Raw genomic sequence first — 22386 nt, 5'->3', positions numbered from 1 at the left:
CAGACCCATTAATAACCTTGTTAGGTAAACAGAAGAGTGACCGTGCTCTCCACTTCACAGATGGGGAAACTGACTTGCCCCAGGTGTCAAGAGGAGTAAGTGGCAGAGCACGAACTTGGACTCTGGTGTGTGCGCCTTTTATAATACACTAGAGGTTGTCGATTCGTTTGAAAAATATTGAATTGACTTGAGCAAGATTGCATAGCTTCATGCTTTCTTCTAAAATCAAAATGTTCTTTTTCAGTAAAGCCATGATTTTGAAACCAAGAGCAGTATCTACAGGGAAAAAAAACTTTTCTCCCGTTTTTAAAAAGTAGGGAGTCATTTCAGATAGAGTGAATCACTAGGTGATGGGCTGATTAAAAAAAATTGAATGACCTCCCCTTGATACAAGTAAATATTTCTCGCAGAAACTTTGAGAAAGTCAGAAAATCACAAAGGAGAAAGTAAAAATCATCTATAATCCTCCCATCCAGATATAATTGCCGTTGACACTTAGGTTTGTATCTTTCCTTATTTTTATTTATTTATTTATTTAGAGTCAGGATTTCACTCTGTCTCCAAGGCTGGAGTGCAGTAGCATGATCACAGCTCACCATAGTCTTGACCTTCTGGGCTCAGGCAATTCTTCCACCTCTGCTTCTCGAGTAGCTGGGACTGTAGGTGCAAGCCACCAGGCCCAGCTAATTTTTTATTTTTTATTTTTTTGTAGAGACAGGATCTTGCTGCGTGTCTCAGGCTGATCTCCAAAGTGTTGGGATTATAGGAATGAGCCACCCCACCCAGGCTTCATGTCTTTTTATCATACACACATTAACTATAGTTTAAAAAGTTGGAGGAAGTGTGGTATAATCTGGTTGATCACTTACTTTTTCACTGAATAATATTTTCAAGACCCATTTTCTCCGAACATTAACTTTTTTCCTGTGTTTGATTGTTGCATATTGTTTGATGATGTACATAACCTACTGAAATGTTGAGGCCATTATCAGTTTTTTGCTTATACATGACACTGCAAATGAGAACCTTTGGTCTTATAAACGTTTAGTGATGTTTCCACCCAGTGATCTGTCTAGGTCTTGCTTTAAGAAAAATAAAAATGGGGGAAGAAACAGCAAATGTTAGTAGACATTGGTTCGATTTCTTCTGCTGGAACAGGGAGGAACAGCAAGGTTGCCGGTTCCAAGAATCTCCTCCGCCTCTGTCATGCCTCCCCCGGGTTCTTAATTCCATTTTCTCTACCTTGGTTCTCTCAGGATTTGTCACCATCGTGTCCTCTGCAGCTCCTTCTTCTTCCACCCTGCGCCGCCTTCAGCTACAATTCCCCACTGTGACCCTCCTCGGGCCTCCCCAGCTACAGATGAATGTTTCCTGTCTCTACTCGGTGCAGGAAAAGTTAATTTCTCAGGGCAACAAATGATGGATCCTTGTCACAGTATTTGAAGTTGTGTCCTTAAAGCGGTTTGGTAAATCATTGCCCCGTTTTGCCTGTGGGGATACTCCCACAACCCAGCTCTCACTTGCCCTGGCCAGCCGGAGGTGGTAACAGCTTAAAGATTATTCACCATAGGGGGCCCAACAGATTTCTTTAACTTCTTCTCTGAACTGAGCTGCTGTCACCCCATTCCTGTCTTATCAGGAGCTGTTTGTTGGTTCCAGCAACAACTGAAAAAACCAGGGTGTGATCATTATTCCCAAGCTATAATTTGAGAAATAAGGGAGGTCACACAATGAAATAAGGCCACACGGTGTACCTTTAAAAACCATTTCATTTGTTGCAGGGTTCTAAAAATAGTTTCCAAGGCCATCCTCCATCTTCACAATTATTTTTGTCTTCAGTTCTAAATCTGAATGGCACGGAGTTGCTGCATTTATACGTGAGGTTTGCAGAACAGAAAGTTCATTCATTCTTAACATTGGTGACCTCGGCTGTTCACCATCATACACTCTGCTCCAAAACCTGTCTGGGTCCACTTCTCTGAGATGATGAAGATGTCTTATTGAGCCGGGCTCGGTGGTTCAGCCTGTAATCCCGTGCCTTTGGGAGGCTGAGGTGAGTGGATTGCCTGAGCCCACGGGTTTGAGACCTGCCTGGGCAGCGAGACCTCATCTCTACAATAAATAAAAAAAAAAATCAGCCGGGCGTGGTAGCACATGCCTGTAATTCCGGCTACTCGGAAGGCTGAGGCAGAAGGATCGCCGGAGCCCAGCAGGCGAGGCTGCGGTGGCTGGGAGCGGCCACTGCACTCCAGTCTGGGTGACAGAGTGAGACTCCAGCTCAAAAAAAAAAAAAAGATGTCTTATTGATGACCTCAGAGCTGTGAAAAACAGTGCCCTTCACGAGTGAGACAAGGATACGGCTCCCCTAAGGGAGGATGTGGGTGATGCCTACATTAATCATCTGATGTTCATTCATTCACATGTTCATTTATTCAAGTACTTGACACTCTCAAATATTTGAAAGTGCTTGTTTTTCAGGAGAGAGACACAGAAAGACATACGCAAGACAATGAAAATGTTTCAAAGGAAAATACTTCAAGTAAGAGAATGGTATGTAGGGAGTGATATTTTAGGTCTGGCCGTTAGTGGGGGACTTCCTTGGGGGGGTGGCATTTAAGTGCAGGGACAGGCCGTGCAAATAAATACCTGGGGATAAGGACAAAGGCCTAGAGGTGAATGTGCTGAGCAGGAAAGAGGAAGGGAACTATGAAGGAGTCAGGGCCAGCTCAAGAGACCCACAGACCTGGAGAGCTTAGGGTTTTATTCTTTGTGAAGCAACAGTCTAGAGGAAGCAGAGGAAAACCAGTGACCCCAACGGGACCTTGATCCTGGTTCCAGCCCATGACCTAATTCCCTATGGATCTTTGCAGTCCCTGATCTCAGCAGAGACAGTCTTGGTTGTCCAGCCCGCTGGAAGCCCTTAGGGATTCTGAGGAAAACCTATGGTGCCCGTGAGAAGGTCTTGCAGCTGTCAGGCCTGTTCCTGAAGGCTTGGAGATTCAGATGGGCTGCTCTGCACTCTGGGTGTCCTGGAAGCCGGTGGGATTTTAATTTAATTTTTTTCATTTTAATTTTTGAGTCTGGGTCTCACTCTGTCACCCAGGCTGGAGTGCAGTGGCCCAATTACAGCTCACTGTAGCCCCCATCTTTGGGTTCAGGTGATCATCCTTACGTCTCAGCCTCCTGAGTAGCTGGGACTACAGGCACCATTACGCAGGCTAATTTTTTGATTTTTTTTTATAGAGAAGAGGTCTCGTTATATTGCCTAGGCTGGGTCTTGAACTCCTGAGCTCAAGCAATTCTTCCATCTCAGCCTCCCAAAGTGCTGGGATTACAGGAGTGAGCCACAGTGCCTGGCCCCAATGAGACTTTTAATGGAAACAGACTTTACTCCTGCTGTGCCACCAGCAGATGTTCATGGCCTTGTGTAACCATTTTTTTTTTTTTTTGAGTTGGAGTCTCACTCTGTCACTCAGACTAGAGTGCAATGGTTGCTCCCGGCCACCGCAGCCTCGACCTGCTGGGCTCCAGCCATCCTTCCACCTCAGCCTTCTAAGTAGTTGGAACTACAGGCGCGCGCTACCACGCCCGGCTAACTTTTGATTTGTTGTAGAGATGAGGTCTCGTCAAGTTGCCCATGCGGGTCTCGAACCTGCGGGCTCAGGCAATCTTCTCACCTCAGCCTCCCAAAGTGCTGGGATTACAGGCTGAGCCACCGAGCCCGGCCTCGTGTAACCATTAACTATTACACGGGGATCATCATTTTTCCATGAGCTTCCCTCCCCCTAAATAGACTACATGATCTATACGTGTTTTCTGGAATCCTAGAGTACCATGCTGAGGTCTAGGAAGGTTAGGTGACTCGACCAGGTCACATGGTTATTTAGTGACGGCAAGATTTAAATTCAGATCTAACTGGCAGGAATGCTTGTTTTCCCCAGCCATGCACCACGCTAATGCTTCCACCTGTCATGACATTTATTGAACATCTGCCGTGTCCAGTGCTGGGCACACACCGGAGATGCAGAAACAAGTAAGAGACAGTTTCTGCCTGGGGGTCTCAGAACTGAGTGGGTTGTCTGGAGTCTATAATATGTCCTAGGCTGCAGTGAGATGACAGCATGCAATCCCCTCCTTGCCCCTGTCCCCTGCCACACACACATTTTAGTCTTTCTGAAATGGAGATTTATCTTGTCCTTCTGTATTGCATATCTTGTCCATTCTGCACTGCAATAAAGGAATATACCCAGAGCTGGGAATTTATAAGGAATAGAGGTCTATTTGACTCATGAATCTGCATGGCACCAGCATCTGCTCAGCTTCTGCTGAGGCCTCCGGAAGCTTAAGCTTTAACTCCTGACAGAAGGTGAAGGGGAGTCAGCGTGTCACATGGCAAGAGTAGGAACAAGAGAGCGCGTGGGGGTACCAGGCTCTTTCAAACAACCTGGTCCAGTGTGAACAGAGCATGAAGAACATCAAGCCTTTCGTGAGGGACACACTCCCATGACCCAAATCCCTCCCGCTAGGTCCCATCTCCTACACTGGGGTCACATTTCAACATGAGATTGGGGCAGGGGACAACAATCCAAACTATGTCATCTTCCTATCAAAGCACTCTGCCAGCTGCCAGGCAGGACATGATGTAGTCGTCTGTGCATGTGCCATCACCATGCGTGAAAGTCACCTGTTGACCCCTTTGTCCTTAGTTGACATTGGTACTACTTTTAGTTTGGCTTTCACTTAAATTTGGGTCCTTAATTATCTTGTTTAAAAATGTTCAAAGAGATCACACTATGATGCAGGGCTAAACTGAAATGTCATTGGCTGGGCCTGTGGCTCATGCCTGTATTTCCACATCTAGGGAGGCCAAGGTGGGAGGATGGCTAGAGGGCAGGTATTGGAGGCCAACCTGGGCAACACAGTGAGACTCTGTCTCTACTTCATATATAAACACATACATGTATTTTTTATTTTTATTTTTCTTATTTTCTTTTTTGAGACCAGGGCTTGCTCTGTCATTCAGGCTGGGGTACAGTGGTGCAATCATACCTCACTGCAGCCTCAACCTCCTGGGCACAAATAATCCTTCCACCTCAGCCTCCTGGGTAGCTAGGACTATAGGTGAGCATCACCATGCCTGACTAAAAGAAAAAATGGGTGTGTGTATATAGATATATATATATATATGTACATATATACATATATATGTATATAGATATATATATGTATATAGATATATATATATCTATATACACACATATATATGTATATACACATGCATGCACGCACACACACACACACACACACACATATTTTATTTTATTTTGAGTTGGAGTCTCACTCTGTCACCCAGACTGGAGTCTGGAGTGCAGTGGCCGCTCCCAGCCACCGCAGCCTCGACCTGCTGGGCTCTGGCGATCCTTCCGCCTCAGCCTTCCAAGTAGCTGGAACTACGGGCGCGCGCTACCACATCCGGCTAATTTTTTGATTTTTTTGTAGAGATGAGGTCTCACCAAGTTGCCCAGGCGGGTCTCGAACCCACGGGCTCAGGCAATCCACTCACCTCAGTCTCCCAAAGGCGCGGATGACAGGCTGAGCCACTGAGCCCGGCAAGAGATTATTCTTAACGTCAGTACCTGGTTCTTTCCCTCAGCATGGCTCCCATCATTTGTGATTATTTTGTTTGCTTTTATTTGTCTTCCTCCCAGAATGAGGTTATCTTTTTATTTGTTGTTTCCCCAGCAACTGACAAGACGCCTGGAGCCGCACAGGTGCTTGGTGACCATCCTTGGAGAAATGCAAGCAAGGGGAGGTGGTAGCATGTTTCTGAGCTGCTACAGCCCCACCCTTGGCCAGAGGGTTTATACCTGTCTTTTATCTTTCCTTAGTGTCTGGGGAAGAGTGTAGCCTCAAAAGATTTATTGTTATGCTAGAAAAGCAAACATTTTGCAGTAGTCTAAATAAGCATATGCTACCAGTTTTTTAAAGACAGAATTACAAACATGTTCTTTTTTTCCTGAAAAAAAAATTAGGTTTACAGATACTGCACTATTTAGTATTAACTTTTGTGACATGGCAGTCTCTTTTATTCAATAGCATTACAGAATGAAGGAAACAGTATAAGTGTAAAAGCCCTCTGAATATTCCAAAGTTTAAATCAGGTATTTTAACATTTGGGGATTTATTTGAAGGATTCTCCCAACATCTCTTCTCTAATCCATGAGCTCACTAAAAATGCAAACTTTGAAAATCGTTTAAAATCATGGTGCTGTCACTGTAGACTGTCACCCTGGTTAGAAAGGAAGTCATCATGTGGCTACGGATGGCTGATCTACAGGGCCTGGTGTGAGGGGCCACTTTCTGTGCCATCTCCCTGTACAGTGAGTATTCATAGCCAGCATGGCTTCGGATCAGGATGCCTGTTTGACTTCTGGCTTCATGCTTGCCTCGGGCAGGTCCTTGATCCTCTCTGGGCTTCAGCTTCCTCGTCTGCAAAATGGGGAATTAAACATCAATACCTAGACAAGAGGAGGAAGGTGCCTCTGTGTCTCACTCTCAGGAGGTGCTCAGTTCAAGAAGCTCCCCACTCGACACCCCTCTAGAGGACCTCCTAGCACTCCCTTCTAGAGCTCTCCTCTAGAAACTCCCTAGATTTCTAGAACACCTCCTTGAACTCCCTCTAGAAACCTCCTAGAACTCACTTCTAGAGATCTGTGCTAGAAACTTCCCATAGTTCCCTCCTAGAATTGCTTTCTAAAACATCTAGAACTCCCTCTAGAAATTTCCTAGAATTCCCTTCTAGAGTACTCCTCTAGAAACCTCCTGAAATTCACTTCTAGAACTCCCCTCTAGGACACCTCCTAGAATTCCTTTCTAGAACTTTTTTCTAGAGCTCCCCTTTAGAAACTTCTTGGAATTCCCTTTTAGAACTCCCCTCTAGAACACCTCCTAGAATTCCCTTCTAGAGCTACTCTCTGAAAAACTCCCAGAATTCCCTTTTTGGGCTCTTCTCTAGAAACCTACTAGACTTCCCTTCTAGAGCTCTTCTCTAGAAACCTACTAGACTTCCCTTCTAGAGCTCCCCTCTAGAAAGCACCTAGAATTCCTTTCTAACACTCCGTTCTAGAGCTCTCCTCTAGAACACTTCCTAGAATTCTCTTCTGGAGCTCCCCTCTAGAAACCTCCTGGAATACTCTTCTAGTATTCACCTCTAGAACACCTCCTAGAATTCCCTTCTAGAACTCCCTCATACAGTTCCCCTCTAGAACACCTCCTAGAATTTTCTTCTATAGCTCCCCTCTAGAACACCACCTAGAATTCCCTTCTAGAGCTCCCCTCTAGAAACCTCCTAGAATTCCCTTCTAGGACGTCCCTCTAGAACACTTCCTAGAATTCTCTAGAACACTTCCTAGAATTCCCTTCTAGAACGTCCCTCTAGAACACTTCCTAGAATTCTCTAGAACACTTCCTAGAATTCCCTTCTAGAACTCCCTTCTAGAGCTCCCCTCTAGAAATCTCATAGAATTTTCTTCTAGATCTCCCCTCTAGAGCACCCCTACCTAGAATTTCCTTCTATAACACCCTTCTAGAGCTCTCCTCTAGAACACTTCCTAGAATTCCCTTCTAGAACTTGCTTCTAGAGCTCCCCTCTAGAAATCTCATAGAATTCCCTTAGAGCACCCCTCTAGAACACTCCTAGAATTCTCTTCTAGAACTCCCTTCTAGAGCTCCCCTCTAGAACATCTCCTAGAATTTTCTTCTATAGCTCCCCTCTAGAACACCACCTAGAATTCCCTTTTAGAACTCCCTTCTAGAGCTCCCCTCTAGAAACCTCCCAGAAGTCCCTTCTAGGATGCCCCTTTTAGAACACTTCCTAAAATTCTCTTCTAGAACTCCCTTCTAGAGCTCCCCTCTAGAAATCTCATAGAATTCCCTTCTAGATCTCCCCTCTAGAGCACCCCCTACCTAGTATGTCCTTCTAGAACTCCCTTCTAGAGCTCCCCTCTAGAACACCTCCTAGAATTCCCTTCTAGAACTTGTTTCTAGAACTCCCCTCTAGAAATAGAATTCCCTTAGAGCGCCCCTGTACAACACCCTCTAGAACTCCCTTCTAGAGCTGCCTTCTAGAGCTCCCCTCTAGAACATCTAGAATTCCCTTTTAGATCTCCCTTCTAGAGCTCCTCTCTAGAACACCTCCCTTGAATTTCCTTCTAGAACACCTCCTAGAATTCTCTTCTAGAACTTCCTTCTAGCGCTCCCCTCTCGAAACCTCCTAGAATTCCCTTCTAGAGCTCCTCTCTAGAACACCTCCTAGAATTCCCTTCTAGAGCTCCCCTCTAGAACACTCCTAGATTTCCCTTCTAGAACTACCTTCTAGAGCTCCCCTCCAGATCACCTCCTAGAATTCCCTTTTATAGCTCCCTCTAGAACACAACCTAGAATTCTTTTCTATAGCTCCCTCTAGAACACCATCTTGAGTTCTTTTAGAACTCCTTTCTAGAGCTCCCCTCTAGAAACCTCCTAGAATTTCCTTCTACAACTCCCTCAAGACACCTCCTAGAATTCCCTTCTAGTGCTTCCCTCTAGAAATCTAGAATTCCCTTCTAGAGCTCCCCTCTAGAATACCTCCTAGAATTCCCTTCTAGAGATCCCCTCTAGAACACCTCCTAGAATTCCCTTCTAGAACTCCCTTCTAGAGCTCCCTCTAGAACTCCCCCTTCTAGAGCTGCCCTTTAGAGCTCCCCCTTCTAGAGCTCCCCTCTAGAAATCTCCTAAAATTCCCTTCTAGAGCTCTTCTCTAGAATCTTCTAGAATTCCCTTCTAGAACACCTCCCAGAACTCCCTCCAGAAACCTCCTAGAATTCCCATCTAAAGCTCCCCTCTGGAAACCTCTTAGAATTCCCTTCTAGAACTCCCCTCTAGAACATCTCCTAAGAATGTCTTCTAGAACTCCCCTCTAGAAACCTCCTAGAATTCCCTTCTTGAAGTCACTTCTAAAATACCCTCTGAATCAGTGGTGAGTCCCTGCTGAAACTATCAGTGATTCTGTGATTTGGAAGGCCGCTAAGAACACCCTGCTGTTTAATTCAGATCAGAACAACTCCCGTATCTAGGATAGGATACCTTCTCTGGTGCATTTATTCTATCAATATTCCACTTTTTCCTGTTACCCAAACTTTGTACTTTCATCTACACTATTCCTGCTTCTGCTTCTCCAGAAACCACCTTTCAATTCCCACCACAGGTTCTGGGGCCACAGTCTATGCTCGCTTGTATCTTGGGCCAGTGTAGATGCTTTGGAGGCTGTTTAATCTTGACCTAATTTCCTAAAGAACCACATTTAAATCACTCCCCACCAATTCTTTCCCATATTGGGGTACATTTAAAATGCATTGTAAAAAATCCATAATGTTTTCTCAAATATATTCTCCAAACATTAGGAGTGAAACTAAGAGGTCAACTAAAGGTACGATGTATTAAATATAGATGCAGAGGTCTCACTCAGTTCCACATTTTAGCTATTCATCTTCAGGCTGCTTTTCCAAGTGGGGCTGAGACATTTACAAGAGGGCCTTTCAGGCCACAGCCCACGAAGCCGCAGGGGCTGGCTGTGCTCAGGGTCCCGTGTATTGTAATGTCTACAGTGCAACCTTAGAGGTGGGTAGGAAGTCTGGTCTACCTCATGTCAATGTCCTGAAAAGGAAGGAGCAAGAAGCAAACCATGGCTATGTTGGAGACTTGCTTTGGAATCACAGACCCTGGTGGCCTATAATCTCTGTTCAAGATGAAGGACTGGAATCATCCTATAGCCCACCCCCTCTTTTTTATAATAGAGATGAGGTCTCACTATGTTGCCTGGGCTGGCCTCAAACTCCTAGCCTCAAGCAATCCTCCTACCTTGGCCTCCCAAAGTGCTAGGATTACAGGCATAAGCCACTATCGGAGAGACCCAAAGTCATGATGTGCCTTACCAGAATGACACAGCAGTTAGTGCTGTGACAGATAATTTTTTGAGTGACTACTTATGATGAGACAATTCTCATATTAAAATCATTTTATAATAAGTCAAGTGAACTTAAGACGGCCCATTCTCTTGAGAAATTTGATTCCCTCCTAAATGTTAGTATTAACTGAGCTTCAACCAAGAATTTAGTGAAAGTAAATTGTGTTGAGTACTAAAATTAAATCTAATGCCAAAATTGATCACCGTGCACCTTCTTCCTTGTTTACTTACCTACTTGGCAATAACTTACCCCTGATAATAAGTGACCGTTACTGTAAAGTCCTGTGCAAAATCTTTGTTTCATTTCTGCATTTAACCTCGGTCATATAAGCTAACCATCCATATTTTCACAGTTGAGGAAAATAAGGTTCAGAAAAGTGAGGTAACTTGTTTGTGGTCTCATAGGAGTAAACGCCAAAGCCTTTGTCCTATGCTATGCCATCTCCAAACATACCCAGGTCTTTCAAGCAGGGATGCGGGTACTATGTCTGGGCCCTAGAACATATATCCTTTTGCACCCATTTCTAACATGAAGACATAGCTTAAGGTCTAGCTTGGGGCTGTCACAATTTCCCCCTTCCACTGCCCTTGGGAATGCTGTTTTATGATCCATTGCCGTGGCTCACAACTGTAATCCCAGCACTTTGGGAAAACGATGTGGGAAGATTGCTTGAGCTCAGGAGTTCACGACCAGCCTAGGCAATATAGTGAGACCTCATCTCCACAAAAAAATCAAAAAATTAGCTGGGCTTGTTGGCACATACCTGTAGTCCCAGCTACTCAGGAGGCTGAGGCAGAAGAATCACCTCAGCCCAGGAGGTCAAGGCTGTGATGAGCCATAATCGTGCCACTGCGCTCCAGCCTAGTGATAGAGTGAGACTCTGATTCCAAAAAATAAAAATTTCACCCACACACCCCGTTGTTCAGTAGAGTGTGTTATCTCCCCGTCTCAGCCTTGTATATGTTTGCTCATGCTGGTGCCTGTTATGTGGGATGCCATCTCGCAGGTGAACTTTATTCTCCACCTGCTGAAACCTCTGTGTCTCTGAAGCCTTCGATTAAAGGCTATAACTCCTTCATGAAGTTTCTCTTACCCTTGCTTTATATGAGTCTTATGGCCATTGCCACAAACTGTCCTAAGAGAAAGGTACCTGTGTGTGTTTGATCCCAAGCTAGCAAAGGCTCTTTTAGGGACTGAAGTCATTTCTCACAGGTCCCTGTTTGCTCCATATGCCTAGTTCAGTCCTCTGTGCCAAGCACTCCTCCCTGTGAACCGAGTACCATTTCGTAATGGGCAACAATGTGGGCAGTAAGCCCTGTTCAGAGAACCCGGATGATCTGAGAAAGGGAAGAACTACTGACAACCCTACCCCTGGACCTCTGCCACCACTCCATTATCTGTTCATTGGATCCTATGCTGCTTGTTCTTACAACTTCCACCCCGGAAGTCTTCCATGACCTTAGACCAAGAGGCAAGTCCAGACATCTACACAAACTATGGCAAATATTGGCCCAGGAATTCTTTCCCTTCAGGTAACTGCCATAAACACACTGGAGAAAGAGAGAAGACAAAGATCACAAAAATGACAAGAGTGGGTTTTATTTTATTTATTTGTTTAGCAACAGGGTCTCACTCTTGTCGCCCGGTTAGAGTGCAGTGGCATAATATTGGCTCACAGCAGCCTCGAACTCCTGAGCTCAAGCAATCCTCCTGCCTCAGCCTCCAAGAGTAGCTGGGTCTACAGGCATGTACCATCATGACTGGCTAATTTTTGTATTTTATTTATTTTTATTTTTATTTTTGAGTTGGAGTCTCACTCAACCACCCAGACTGGAGTGCAGTGGCCGCTCTCGGTCACCGCAGCCTCAACCTGCTGGGCTCTGGCAATCCTTCCGCCTCAGCCTTCTGAGTAGCCGGAATTACAGGCATGCACTAACTACCACGCCCGGCTGATTTTTTGATTTATTGTAGAGGTGAGGTCTCGCTGCCCAAGCGGGTCTCGAACCTGCAGGCTCAGGCAATCCATTCACCTCAGCCTCCCAAAGGCGTGAGACTACAGGCTGAGCCACCGAGCCCGGCTAATTTTTGTATTTTATAGTTGGGGCCTTGCTATCGCCCAGGCTGGTATTTTTGTGTTTTTGAATGAAATGCAAAAAGAAATAGACAAAGGGATTTAAATCTATGTCTGCAACAAGAGCTAATGATCCTGGGTGCATTGCAACAGAAGGGCAGGGGGCAAGCAAATCACAGTATCCATTATTCTGTTCCATCTGTGCCAGTGAGGACAATAATCTCAAGTAAGAATGCAGAGAAAAATCTGGTTAGAATTTTTTTTTTTAATTTTAAAAATGTGGGGTACAGTTCAGGATTAGGTATGCAAGTGGTCATTGAACAGGTAAAGTTTGGACCTCTCTTTGGTCCCCACTTGCCTGGTTTGAGATCAGGTACACTTATTGATGTTGTGTGTCCCCCACTCTGCCCCTGGCAGTGTCCTATTACTGCCAATCCCTTTCTTACAGGTTGGTTAGGATTTGAAATCCAAGGCCGATAAGGGGATAGTAGGAGACATCTGCTTTAAATGAGTTCACATGAAAAATATCTGCTACTGAAACAATCTGCTGTTGTGATTACAGAAGTGTTGTCAGAACCCTGGAGAAATAACAATTGAAATCCAGATACTGATCATCACTGCACTATTTTCCAAAGGGGAAATAAAGTAAATTCTAGAAAGTAACTCTAGAAGGGTGAATTTGATGTGAAACTCCAGCAAAATTGGGAATAATATGGTGGTGAACACCTTGGTTCCTAAGAATTGCTGGCTTTTCAGCTTTGATTCAACAAAAACAGAATCATACCAAACTTTCTTTCCTTTTCTGATAGAATTACTTAGAGCAGTCAACCAGGGAAATAACAGTAAAACAATTGCTTATAAGTGAAAGAGACCAGTGGGGTGGGTTGAGCAGATCACAATCTTGAAGGTAATAGTTACCCCTATAGTTTACTCTGAGTTAAATGTGGTCCAAGAGCTTTAGTATACAGTATAGTTAGTATCTAATCCTCATTTCGGCCCTATAATGTGGACTCATAATCATAATATTATTCCCATTTGGCAGAGGAGAAAACTGAGGCAATGCTTTCTTGCCTAAAAGTCACAGAGGTAGAATTTGTTATTATTATTAATTATAAAGATGTAGGGTACAATTCGGGGTTAGGTAACAGAGGTAGAATTTCAACCCAAGTTGTGCTTCTCATATTGGGCTACATTGCTCTTCCAGGTGAACAGCAAGGTAGCTAAAAAGAGAGGGGGAAATGGGAATCCTCCCTGCTCCGTGCAGGAAGGAGCCAAGTGTGGGAACATATCTGCCTCTCTCTGCCCTCTTACTTCTTTGAGGGCAGGAGGGAGACTTTGCTGAGATTGCTGAGACTGAGTAATTCCTTGGCGTGGTAAGGTCATCAGAGTAGAATCTGCCACAGCAAGGGAAGCTTAGAGTTTAAGGTGGTGAAGTCTAGGCTGATATTCAAAATATTTTAACAACCAGTTCATCACAGGGCCGACATCAAAGCTAGTCACGGATCTGCTAATGAGCCCTAGTAAGTTTCAGTCAATAGTGTTATTTGCTAGTATGCTCATTAAGGGATGTGCTATTTTGATTTCTACTGGTTTAATTTCTATGTCTTATTGTTTCAATTTGTTCTGAACTTAGAGGGGAAAGACTATAACCATAACCATCAATTCCCCCACCATCTTCTTGTACCTTTTAGGTAATATTCCCAATACTAAATGCAGTTTAGTATTGCTGGTCCTTTTTTCAGATCACATTTTTTTTTTTTTTTTTGAGTTGGAGTCTCACTCTGTTGCCCAGACTGGAGTGCAGTGGCCGCTCCCAGCCACCGCAGCCTCCACCTGCTGGGCTCTGGCGATCCTTCCGCCTCAGCTTTCCAAGTAGCTGGAACTACAGGCGCGCGCTACCACACCCAGCTGATGTTTTGATTTTTTGTAGAGATGAGGTCTCGCCAAGTTGCCCAGGTGGGTCTCGAACCCGCGGCTCAGGCAATCCACTCACCTCATCCTCCCAAAGTGCGGGATTAATGGCCCAGCTTCAGATTACATTTTAAAGGTGATACTGACGAACCAGAAGGCACCCAAGAGCCAAGACTAACCTTACACCATGTGGTATGAAATAGATGGCAGGAAGCTGGGCCATTAACACCACTCCCCTTGTGGACACGGATGGTCTGTTAAGTCAAGCGCACTGGGGTAGGCTGGAAGAGACCAGGTTCTGGGACATGAAATTAACTTTGGCAATGAAAATGACCGAGCTTTGGGTCCGAAGAGAAGACCTTACTACTCTAGAACAGAAATCAGCAAACGATGGCCATAGGTCTTCTGTTTTGAAAATACAGTTCTATTAGAACACAGCCTGGCCAGGCACTGTCGCTCATGCCTGTAATCCCAGCACTTTGAAAGGCTGAGGTGGGAGGATTGCTTGAGCTTAGGAGTTTGAGACCAGCCTGAGTAACCTCGTCTTTTGTGAGACCTAGGTTCTATTAAAAAAAAAATTAGCTGGACATGGTGTGACACCCACCTGTAGTCCCAGCTACCTGGAAGGTGGAGGCGGGAGGATCACTTGAGCTCAGGGAACCAAGGCTGTGGTAAGCCATGATTGTGCCACTGCAGTCCAGTCAGGGTGACAGAATGAGACAAAAAAAAAAAAAAAGTCTATTCATTTACATTTTGTCTGTGGCTGCTTTTTGCACGGTGCAGCAGCACAGTGGAGCAGTTGCAGCAGAGACTGTACAGCCTGCAAAGCCTGAAGTATTTTCTATCTGGCATTTTCCAGCAAAAATTGTGAACCTGTTGTCTAGAGCTAGGAAAGTAACTCTAACAGCTTTGGGGTGAGGGTGGGATCAATGGAAGAAGACTCAAGAATATGTTTAGAGTGAGAACCTTTGGTAGGGAGGCAGAGAGGAAAACATGAGGGCAGAGCCACCAGGATGCCTTGCCATGCGGGGTCCATCTCCACATGACCTAGGCAACGATATATCTTTCCAAAGAAAATCACATCTCTTTGGGTAGGTCCCTAGAGGCTAAAGAAAGTGGATTTTCTCCAGTCTTTCAGAACTGGGAGCACAGCAACAATGTAAGACGCAAGTACAGGTCATCAAAAATGTTTTAATGATTAATGTTTAGACATCGTTTAACAGTGTGGGTATATCCACATGAGCTAAGCACACTCTGACAGCACACTATTGAATGTTACTGTTTCTGTATTGAAATATGTAAAGACATCTGCCAATTAGTACCCAGGAATGAAGACATACATTTATAAATATACACATTCTAGGTCTGATAAGGTCAATGTAAACAGATGCCGCGACTCCTTTCAAACAGAAAATCCACAAGACTAATAAGAGAACCAGTCGGCTCCCCACAAGATGAATGTGCAAAATTAAAGCATGGTAAACTGATATTTACATAAATACCAAACCAACAATTAGTTTATACATTGTCAATGACCTTCTAAGATGTGTCACGAGTGGTTCAACAAATTCTTTTTTCCCTACTGGAGAAGGTATTCAGAGGCTAAATTCCAACACTTTAAAATGACACACATAATAGTCTTTATCTGTTTAACCACTGCCTCAAGTGTCTGAGACATGATTTCATGGAAAGCAGTCTATTAAACAAATCTTTAGATTCTAAGCAGAAAAGAATTACAGGTACTATTAGATTTACATTAAACAAGTTGTCTCTCTCCAATCTCCCTGTTGCTATCTATTTAATTTTGCCTTAACATTTCTTAAGGTCCTTTTTTTTAACCCTTTGTTAATTTTGGTAGACTAGGCACATATTAAAAGGAAGTTTGTGTCAAAACAGATAGCAGTACAGAAATTAATCTAAACTTGGACCCTGGCAACCAGTTCCCCACTGCTCATCTGTAGGGCTCTTGTCAAATGATAAATATTCAATCATCTCTCCTGAAAGGTCTACCTCCTTTCTCGCACTGGTGGGAAGCAAAACGGACTTTTTGTTTGCTGTATAAAAACACTTAGCACTTCAGAAATTAAAAAAGGCCTACTTACCCTACACTCTTCCTAAAATCTTGAGGACAAAGAATATATATTTAAGTTTCATCAAGACTGCTTTAGAGCCCCCCCAACTTTTTACATTATTAATAGTGGCACTCAAAATAAAAAAATAAGATCTGTTAAAAAGTTAAACTGACTGTTCCACTAGATCTGAGCCTGCCTGATTCAAAGCCAATAGTACAAAACTGAAGGTGCCGTTTCTAATTTCACATCTACAAGTCACTTGAAATTACGTGTCCCCCGCTAGTTCATAAATCACGGTCTTCAATTTTTTTTTTCTAAACAGAGCTATTACAAATGAATACAAACTTGAAACATACCCTAATTTAAACTAATAAGCTTTGGGCCCTGCTTTTTAAATTTTAAGGCATGTGTGTTTCTCTACCATTAACAACATTGTACAAATTTACATTTACAATCACATGCATGATCTACAGTAAAAAAAAAAAGTTTGGATTACAGTGTTTTTAAATTGTGAATCACAATTCAGCACCTATCATGTTATAACTAATAAGGCAACAGCAGTGTTGTATACTACAATAATACTCCCTTTCCACAGTCTAGCGCAGGGGTCAATGACAGCCCAAAAATGTTAGAAATCTTATTCCTACTTGTATAATCGGTATACGTTTTCTAGGGGATTTGAACTGATGAAAGAGATCCTACGTGAATCACACTATTGTAGGCCGGACTAGTTACAGCAGCTGTTAACGAGTGTCGGGGCACAAGTCGTGTTGTGCTTACAATCAGGTGGCGTGGTGTGGAGGGCTCCGGCTCTTCCACTTCAATCCTTCCGCAGCTTCCTCGGCTTCACATTGTTTTCCAGGGAAGAAAAGCTGTTGGTGTGTCCGTTCACAGCAGCCATGGACCCATTCTGGTGGTCCTTCAGGTGGTCTTTCCTCCGAGAGGCCCCCTTCCTGTTGTAAGTCTGAAATACACAAGGGCAGACAAGAGCCACGTGACCCCAGGACTGTTTTCTTCATGGGCAACTTCACTGGGAACCGTATCCCTGACACTAGGCCCTGTTTCTTCCTATGATCAAATCCTATAAAGAAGAACCACCTTTTAGGGTCAAATGACCACAACTAAATTTTTTTGCCATTGGGTTCAATCACTCATCTATGTTTTCAAGCCTCGGCCTGAGGTAAGTTCCCCGAGTCACAGGCGGCAATACTATTTAAAACATCTATTTATTTACTATGTATTTGTGAGTCAGGGTCTCTCTGTTACCCAGGCTGGCGTGCAGAGGCATAATCACGGCTCACCACAGCCTTGACTTTCTGGGCTCAGGTGATCCTCCTGGCTCAGCCTCCACCACGCCTGGCTAACTTTTTTGTATTTTTTGTGGAGACGAGGTCTCACTATGTTGCCTAGGCTGGTCTTGAATTCCTGACCTCACCTCCCGCCTCAGCCTCACAAAGTGCTGTGATGACAACATGGGCCACCACACCCGGTTTGTATGTGAGACATTACACAGAAAAGTCATTTATGCTTTACTCTGCATTTCCTCTCTTGGATAGGGATGGATGGCAGGGGACAGAGATTAATGCACCCAAATTGGTGTCTCCAGTCTGGCAGTGGCTCTCTGGACTCCCATATCCCTTGTTTGTCTTCAAGTCTCCTCATGACCTTAGGGACTATCTCAGCTCTCAGGTACAATGTATGATGCTGCTATAAGTGGTAGAATAAGTGTGATTTTAGTTTCCTCGGGGCCTGTCCTGTCCCCTTCCTGCCCCACTATTAAACCCAGCAGTATGTAATCTCCAATGCGACATCCATCCACAGGCAAATGTGGGCACAGAGAGAAGGAAGAGTAGCTGCACTTTAGACTCTCATCTTCTGCCCTTGCTCCTGACCTGGGTTCTCCTCCAGACTCATGGGCTGCACAGCTACCAGGTACTGCCCACAAAAGCAGGAACATACGTCAACCAGGGGTGGCAGGCGGTGGGAGAATTGGCAGTGGCTGCTGAGTGATCAGGCTCCACCAGAGACAATCTGTCCTAATGTGACCTTTCTGTGAGCAGAGACCTACGTCACTTCATCATACACTTGGGAATGAAATGAAGTGCCAAACTCGAGCAGCAAATATGGGAGAAAACTGGGACCAAAAGGCAGATCTCTCTGAGGACTGTGACATTTCTTCGGAAACTTCATGGAGACATGGCGTTCGGGGTGGGCAAATCTGATTGAAGAATATCTCCCCTGCCATCACCACAGGTCAGAGGGAAGCCACGCAGGTCCCTGCTAGACAGCTTTGCATTTCCCCTACGCATGCCAAGACTCTCCTCCTCCAGAATCCAGAAGACAACTGGGTGCCTTTCTAGCTAGCCGTCAGCCCCCTAAGGCAAGAGCTGCCCATGTCACTGGGACTCCTAGCACTGCGTCTGGCCTCCAGCAGGGCGCCACATGCCCTCGGTAAAGGAGTGGAAGAAAGGCCCCAAACGCCAAATGCTGGAGAAGGGCGGGACGTACCTGGATGTAGAAGTTAGTGAAGAGCGTGATCAGGGAAATCATGTATCCGATCTGGAAATACAACCAGCCGAGAGGGAACGTGCATGGCCAGAAGACCCCGCAGCTGGTCTGGATGATTGTCAGCACGAACTGAAGCTGGGGAGAAGAGGGGACATAGTTGAGTGGGGACAGTGTGTGGCGAGGTGCACACTGGCTGGATTTTCTACCCAGTAACTCCAAGGTTTCTGAATGAACACTCACTAACCCTTCTGCAGGTCCAGCAGTCACTTCATGAACACAAAGCACGCACTGCACTGATCCTAACCCAGTGTCTGTCTTCTATATGCCCTCCCTTTCCCTCGAAGCGACTTCAACTACCTTCTCCAAAATGCAAGAACACAATAGAGAGATGCAAGGTTTCCTCTTTTTAAGACAGGAAGGGTGGTGACAGGTGTACAAAGAGAGACTCAAAACAAACCTGGAAATTTATTTCTTTTTTTTTTTTTTGAGTTGGAGTCTCACTCTGTCGCCCAGACTGGAGTGCGGTGGCCGGGAGCCTCGACCTGCTGGGCTCAGGCGATCCTTCCGCCTCAGCCTTCCGAGTAGCCGGAATTACAGGCATGCGCTACCACGCCCGGCTGATTTTTTGATTTATTGTAGAGATGAGGTCTCGCTGCCCAGGTGGGTCTCGAACCCGCGGGCTCAGGCAATCCACTCACCTCAGCCTCCCAAAGGCGCGGGATTACAGGCTGAGCCACCGAGCCCGGCTGGAAATTTATTTCTTAAAAATTGTGTATTTATTCTTACATGTTTAAACTCCAGTCACCTTCAAAGCGCTGTTCATTTGATGCAATACACCTATCAAGGTGCTTGTTCCACTGCTCAAAACAGTTTTTGAACGCGTCAATTTTGATGCCTTTTAGTGCTTTCTGCCGTTCTTTGTTTCACCTCTTCCACATTGGCAAAACATTTCCCTCTGAGTATTTTTTCATCCGGGGAAACAAACTGCTGAACATTCAACATGGTGTGGGCAGGTGCACTCGTAAATCCTCCATCAAGAAATAGCCAAACATGTTGAAAGAATCTCCATAGAAAAAAAATTCACTGAAGCTGAACACCGCCTCTCAAGCAACACTAGCTGGTACACTGATACCAATGGGTTCCCAGAACACTTGCCGAGCAAGGTAAGCCTGTGCTACAAGGAACCTGCCCTCCAAAGATAATTCCGGTTTCTTTTGGGTCCCCCCTGGTGTATTTAAAGGGAACAGATGGCATCACTGCAGGATGTACAACCTGACTGGATGTCCTTCCTACTCCTTATCCATAATCCCTCTTGATTTGGTGACAGCTGATGAGTAGATATAAACTCTTATTGGCAAACAACACTAAGTCCGTAGATTATCTCTGAAGAGTAAACCTCTGAAAAGCATGTGAACTGCTTGGAGAAATGTTAAAATAAGCTGTGGTTACTGGAGGATGCATCTTTAAGAACAATTAAAAAACGCTATGTTCTGCCCGCTGTATTTCTGGTAGCTCCAATGTTTCTACGTAGAGTATTTCTTCTTCTCTTTCGAGATGTGGTTCTCCTGCTATACTGCCCAGGCTAGACTTTACCTTCTGGGCTCAACCCATTCTCCTGCCTCAGCTTCCAGAGTACCTGGGACTACATGGGTTGCCATCACACCAAGACTTTCTTTTCCTCTTCTTTTTTTTTTGGAGTCAGAGTCTTACTCTGTCACCCAGAATGAAGTGCAGTGGCACACTCAAGGCCACTGCAGTCTTGACCTGCTGGGCTCACGCAACCCTTCTACCTCAGTCATCCAAGTAGCTGGAACTACAGGCATGCACTACCACACCCAGCTAATTTTTTGATTTATTGTAGACATGAGGTTTCACCATGTTGCCCAGGCTAGTCTTGAACTTGTGGGTTCAGGCAATCCTTTCAAAGTGCTGGGATTATAGGTATAAGCCACCATGACCGGCCCTCCCCTCTTTTCTTTTTGTAAAGGTTAATACTCCAGGTTGAGAATTAGGAGTGGTATTTTAACTAAATACTGACAAACTATGCACAATCTTCTACCTTCAAGTACAGAACCAAACAGGAGATCAACTAACCCAGTCTGTTCTTTTAAATTCTACTTCTGCAACAGCCACAACTGTGTGGTATAAATCGATCCCTGTATCATTTCTACTTAAGTACAGCAAAGAGGTTAAAGAGCAATTTTCCTTCCTCACAAGTGGGTGAGAAAAATTAACAAGGACTGTACAGCAGCTGGCAGAGAGGTGATAATGAAATATCAGATACATAAGTGGCTCAGAAGACTTTCTTAGACACTTTTTCAGACTTATTTTTAAATACTGAAAAATCACAATTGACTTGGAGGGATCTGAATCAGCTTGGTTTGTTTAGAAAACTGTTCATAAGGCAAGGCAAGGGCTGAAGGTTTAATGCCTACATTCCTCAGTCACCTAGTTATGGCTGATTGCCTCAGTGTCCTCATCTAAAAAACGGGGGCAATGATGTGAGATCAGGCTATCCGAACAATCCATGGAAAATCATTTAACATGAGTACCAAGACACATGATAAACATTTAATAAATGTCAGTGTTTAGCATGAAACATATTATATTTTGAGACAGGGTCTTTCTCTGTTGCCCAGGTTGGAATACAGTGATGTGACCTTAGCTCACTGCAGCCTCCAAGCGCTGGACTCAAGTGATCCTTTTGCGTCAGCCTCCCAAGTACCTGGGGTTATAGGTGTGTGCCACTACAACTGGCTAGTTTTTAATTTTTTTGTAGAGATAGTTTCTTAATGTACTGCCCAGGCTGGTCTTGAACACCTGGTCTTAAGTGATCCTCCTGCCCTGGCCTCCCAAAGTGTTGGGATTACAGGCACAAGCCACTGCACCTGGCAGAGCAGTATTAATAATTAGTTCATGAAAAAATTCAGAGGGGGAGAAGAACGGAGATTTAAAATATACTGGTGACTGGAGAAGGCTTAAGAAACAATGGTGAGAAATAACCATCAGGTCATGGGGGCCTGGAGCTGCCACAGTGAACTGTGGGAGGGGAGCTGTCACCTCAAGCAGGGCAGGTGTCACATTCTCCACAGATGCTCACTACATGGGGGCTGAGGGGTCACCCCACACCTGTCTTGGCAAATATCCTTACTGCCTAATAAGCTACAGCGTCCTGGACTCCACAGTTCCTTCTGAAACTCCAGGGAACACAAGGACACGTATAGGTACATACACACAGGCATAGTGCTCACACGCACGAACTAAGGACAGAGTTGAGCTTGAGGTCGAGAAGTTATCTTTCTAAAGATTCAACTAGCTGTTCACGCATGGTCACAGTTTCACTGCCGATTACAAATAAGAAGACACCCTGACATGTCTACTTCAAGGAATCTGCCTGGATCCAATGAGAAAGGCTGAGGAAGGGACATCCTAGATGCCATTGCACAACAGCAAAGCCAGGGAGTGGTCTGTGGTCCCCTGGAAAGTAGGACCCGGGGAGGGAGGCCAAGGCACTCACCAGCTGGCCCTGAGTGATGTACTTCTTCCACCAGAGGTAGGGGCGCATGGAAGGGACAGACGACAGGCCGTAGTACGAGTACATGAGGACATGGATGAAGCTGTTCAGTGTGGCACCAAAGTAAGCTGCAGGGACAGAGGGGGTTTGGGAAGGGGAATGCATCATTGTTTCATACAGAGCAGAAAAAAATCCAAAAGACTTTTTTTTTTTGAGCTGGAGTCTCACTCGGTCGCCCAGACTGGAGTGCAGTGGCCGCTCCCGGCCACCGCAGCCTCGACCCGCTGGGCTCCGGCGATCCTGCTG

At 44.9% G+C, this 22386-nt stretch overlaps 1 protein-coding gene across 3 annotated transcripts in view; it reads right to left on the bottom strand.

Annotated features, from left to right (window-relative positions):
• Positions 1–6081: 6081 nt before the first annotated feature.
• The window catches only part of ELOVL5 (ELOVL fatty acid elongase 5), a 38046-nt gene continuing 21741 nt past the window's right edge, over positions 6082–22386 (bottom strand). Inside the window, exons 5-8 of one of the 3 annotated variants that reach the window (XM_008059931.2) lie at positions 22084–22208; positions 18567–18701; positions 16839–17022; positions 6082–6489 (exon numbers count right to left, since the gene is read on the bottom strand). In XM_008059931.2, coding sequence (XP_008058122.1) covers positions 16879–17022; positions 18567–18701; positions 22084–22208 — 404 coding nt within the window. In that variant the 3' untranslated portion in view covers positions 6082–6489; positions 16839–16878. Of the gene's footprint in view, positions 6490–15157; positions 17023–18566; positions 18702–22079; positions 22209–22386 lie in introns of those variants that run through there. The other 2 variants (XM_021713306.1, XM_008059930.2) reach the window with 2 other exon arrangements.

The sequence above is a fragment of the Carlito syrichta genome, unplaced genomic scaffold (assembly GCF_000164805.1).
Source record: "Carlito syrichta isolate Samal-C Ts95f unplaced genomic scaffold, Tarsius_syrichta-2.0.1 Scaffold304445, whole genome shotgun sequence".
Taxonomy (NCBI): domain Eukaryota; kingdom Metazoa; phylum Chordata; class Mammalia; order Primates; family Tarsiidae; genus Carlito; species Carlito syrichta.
The sequence above is the reverse complement of the archived record's forward strand: the minus strand, read 5'-3'. Positions and strand labels throughout refer to the sequence as shown.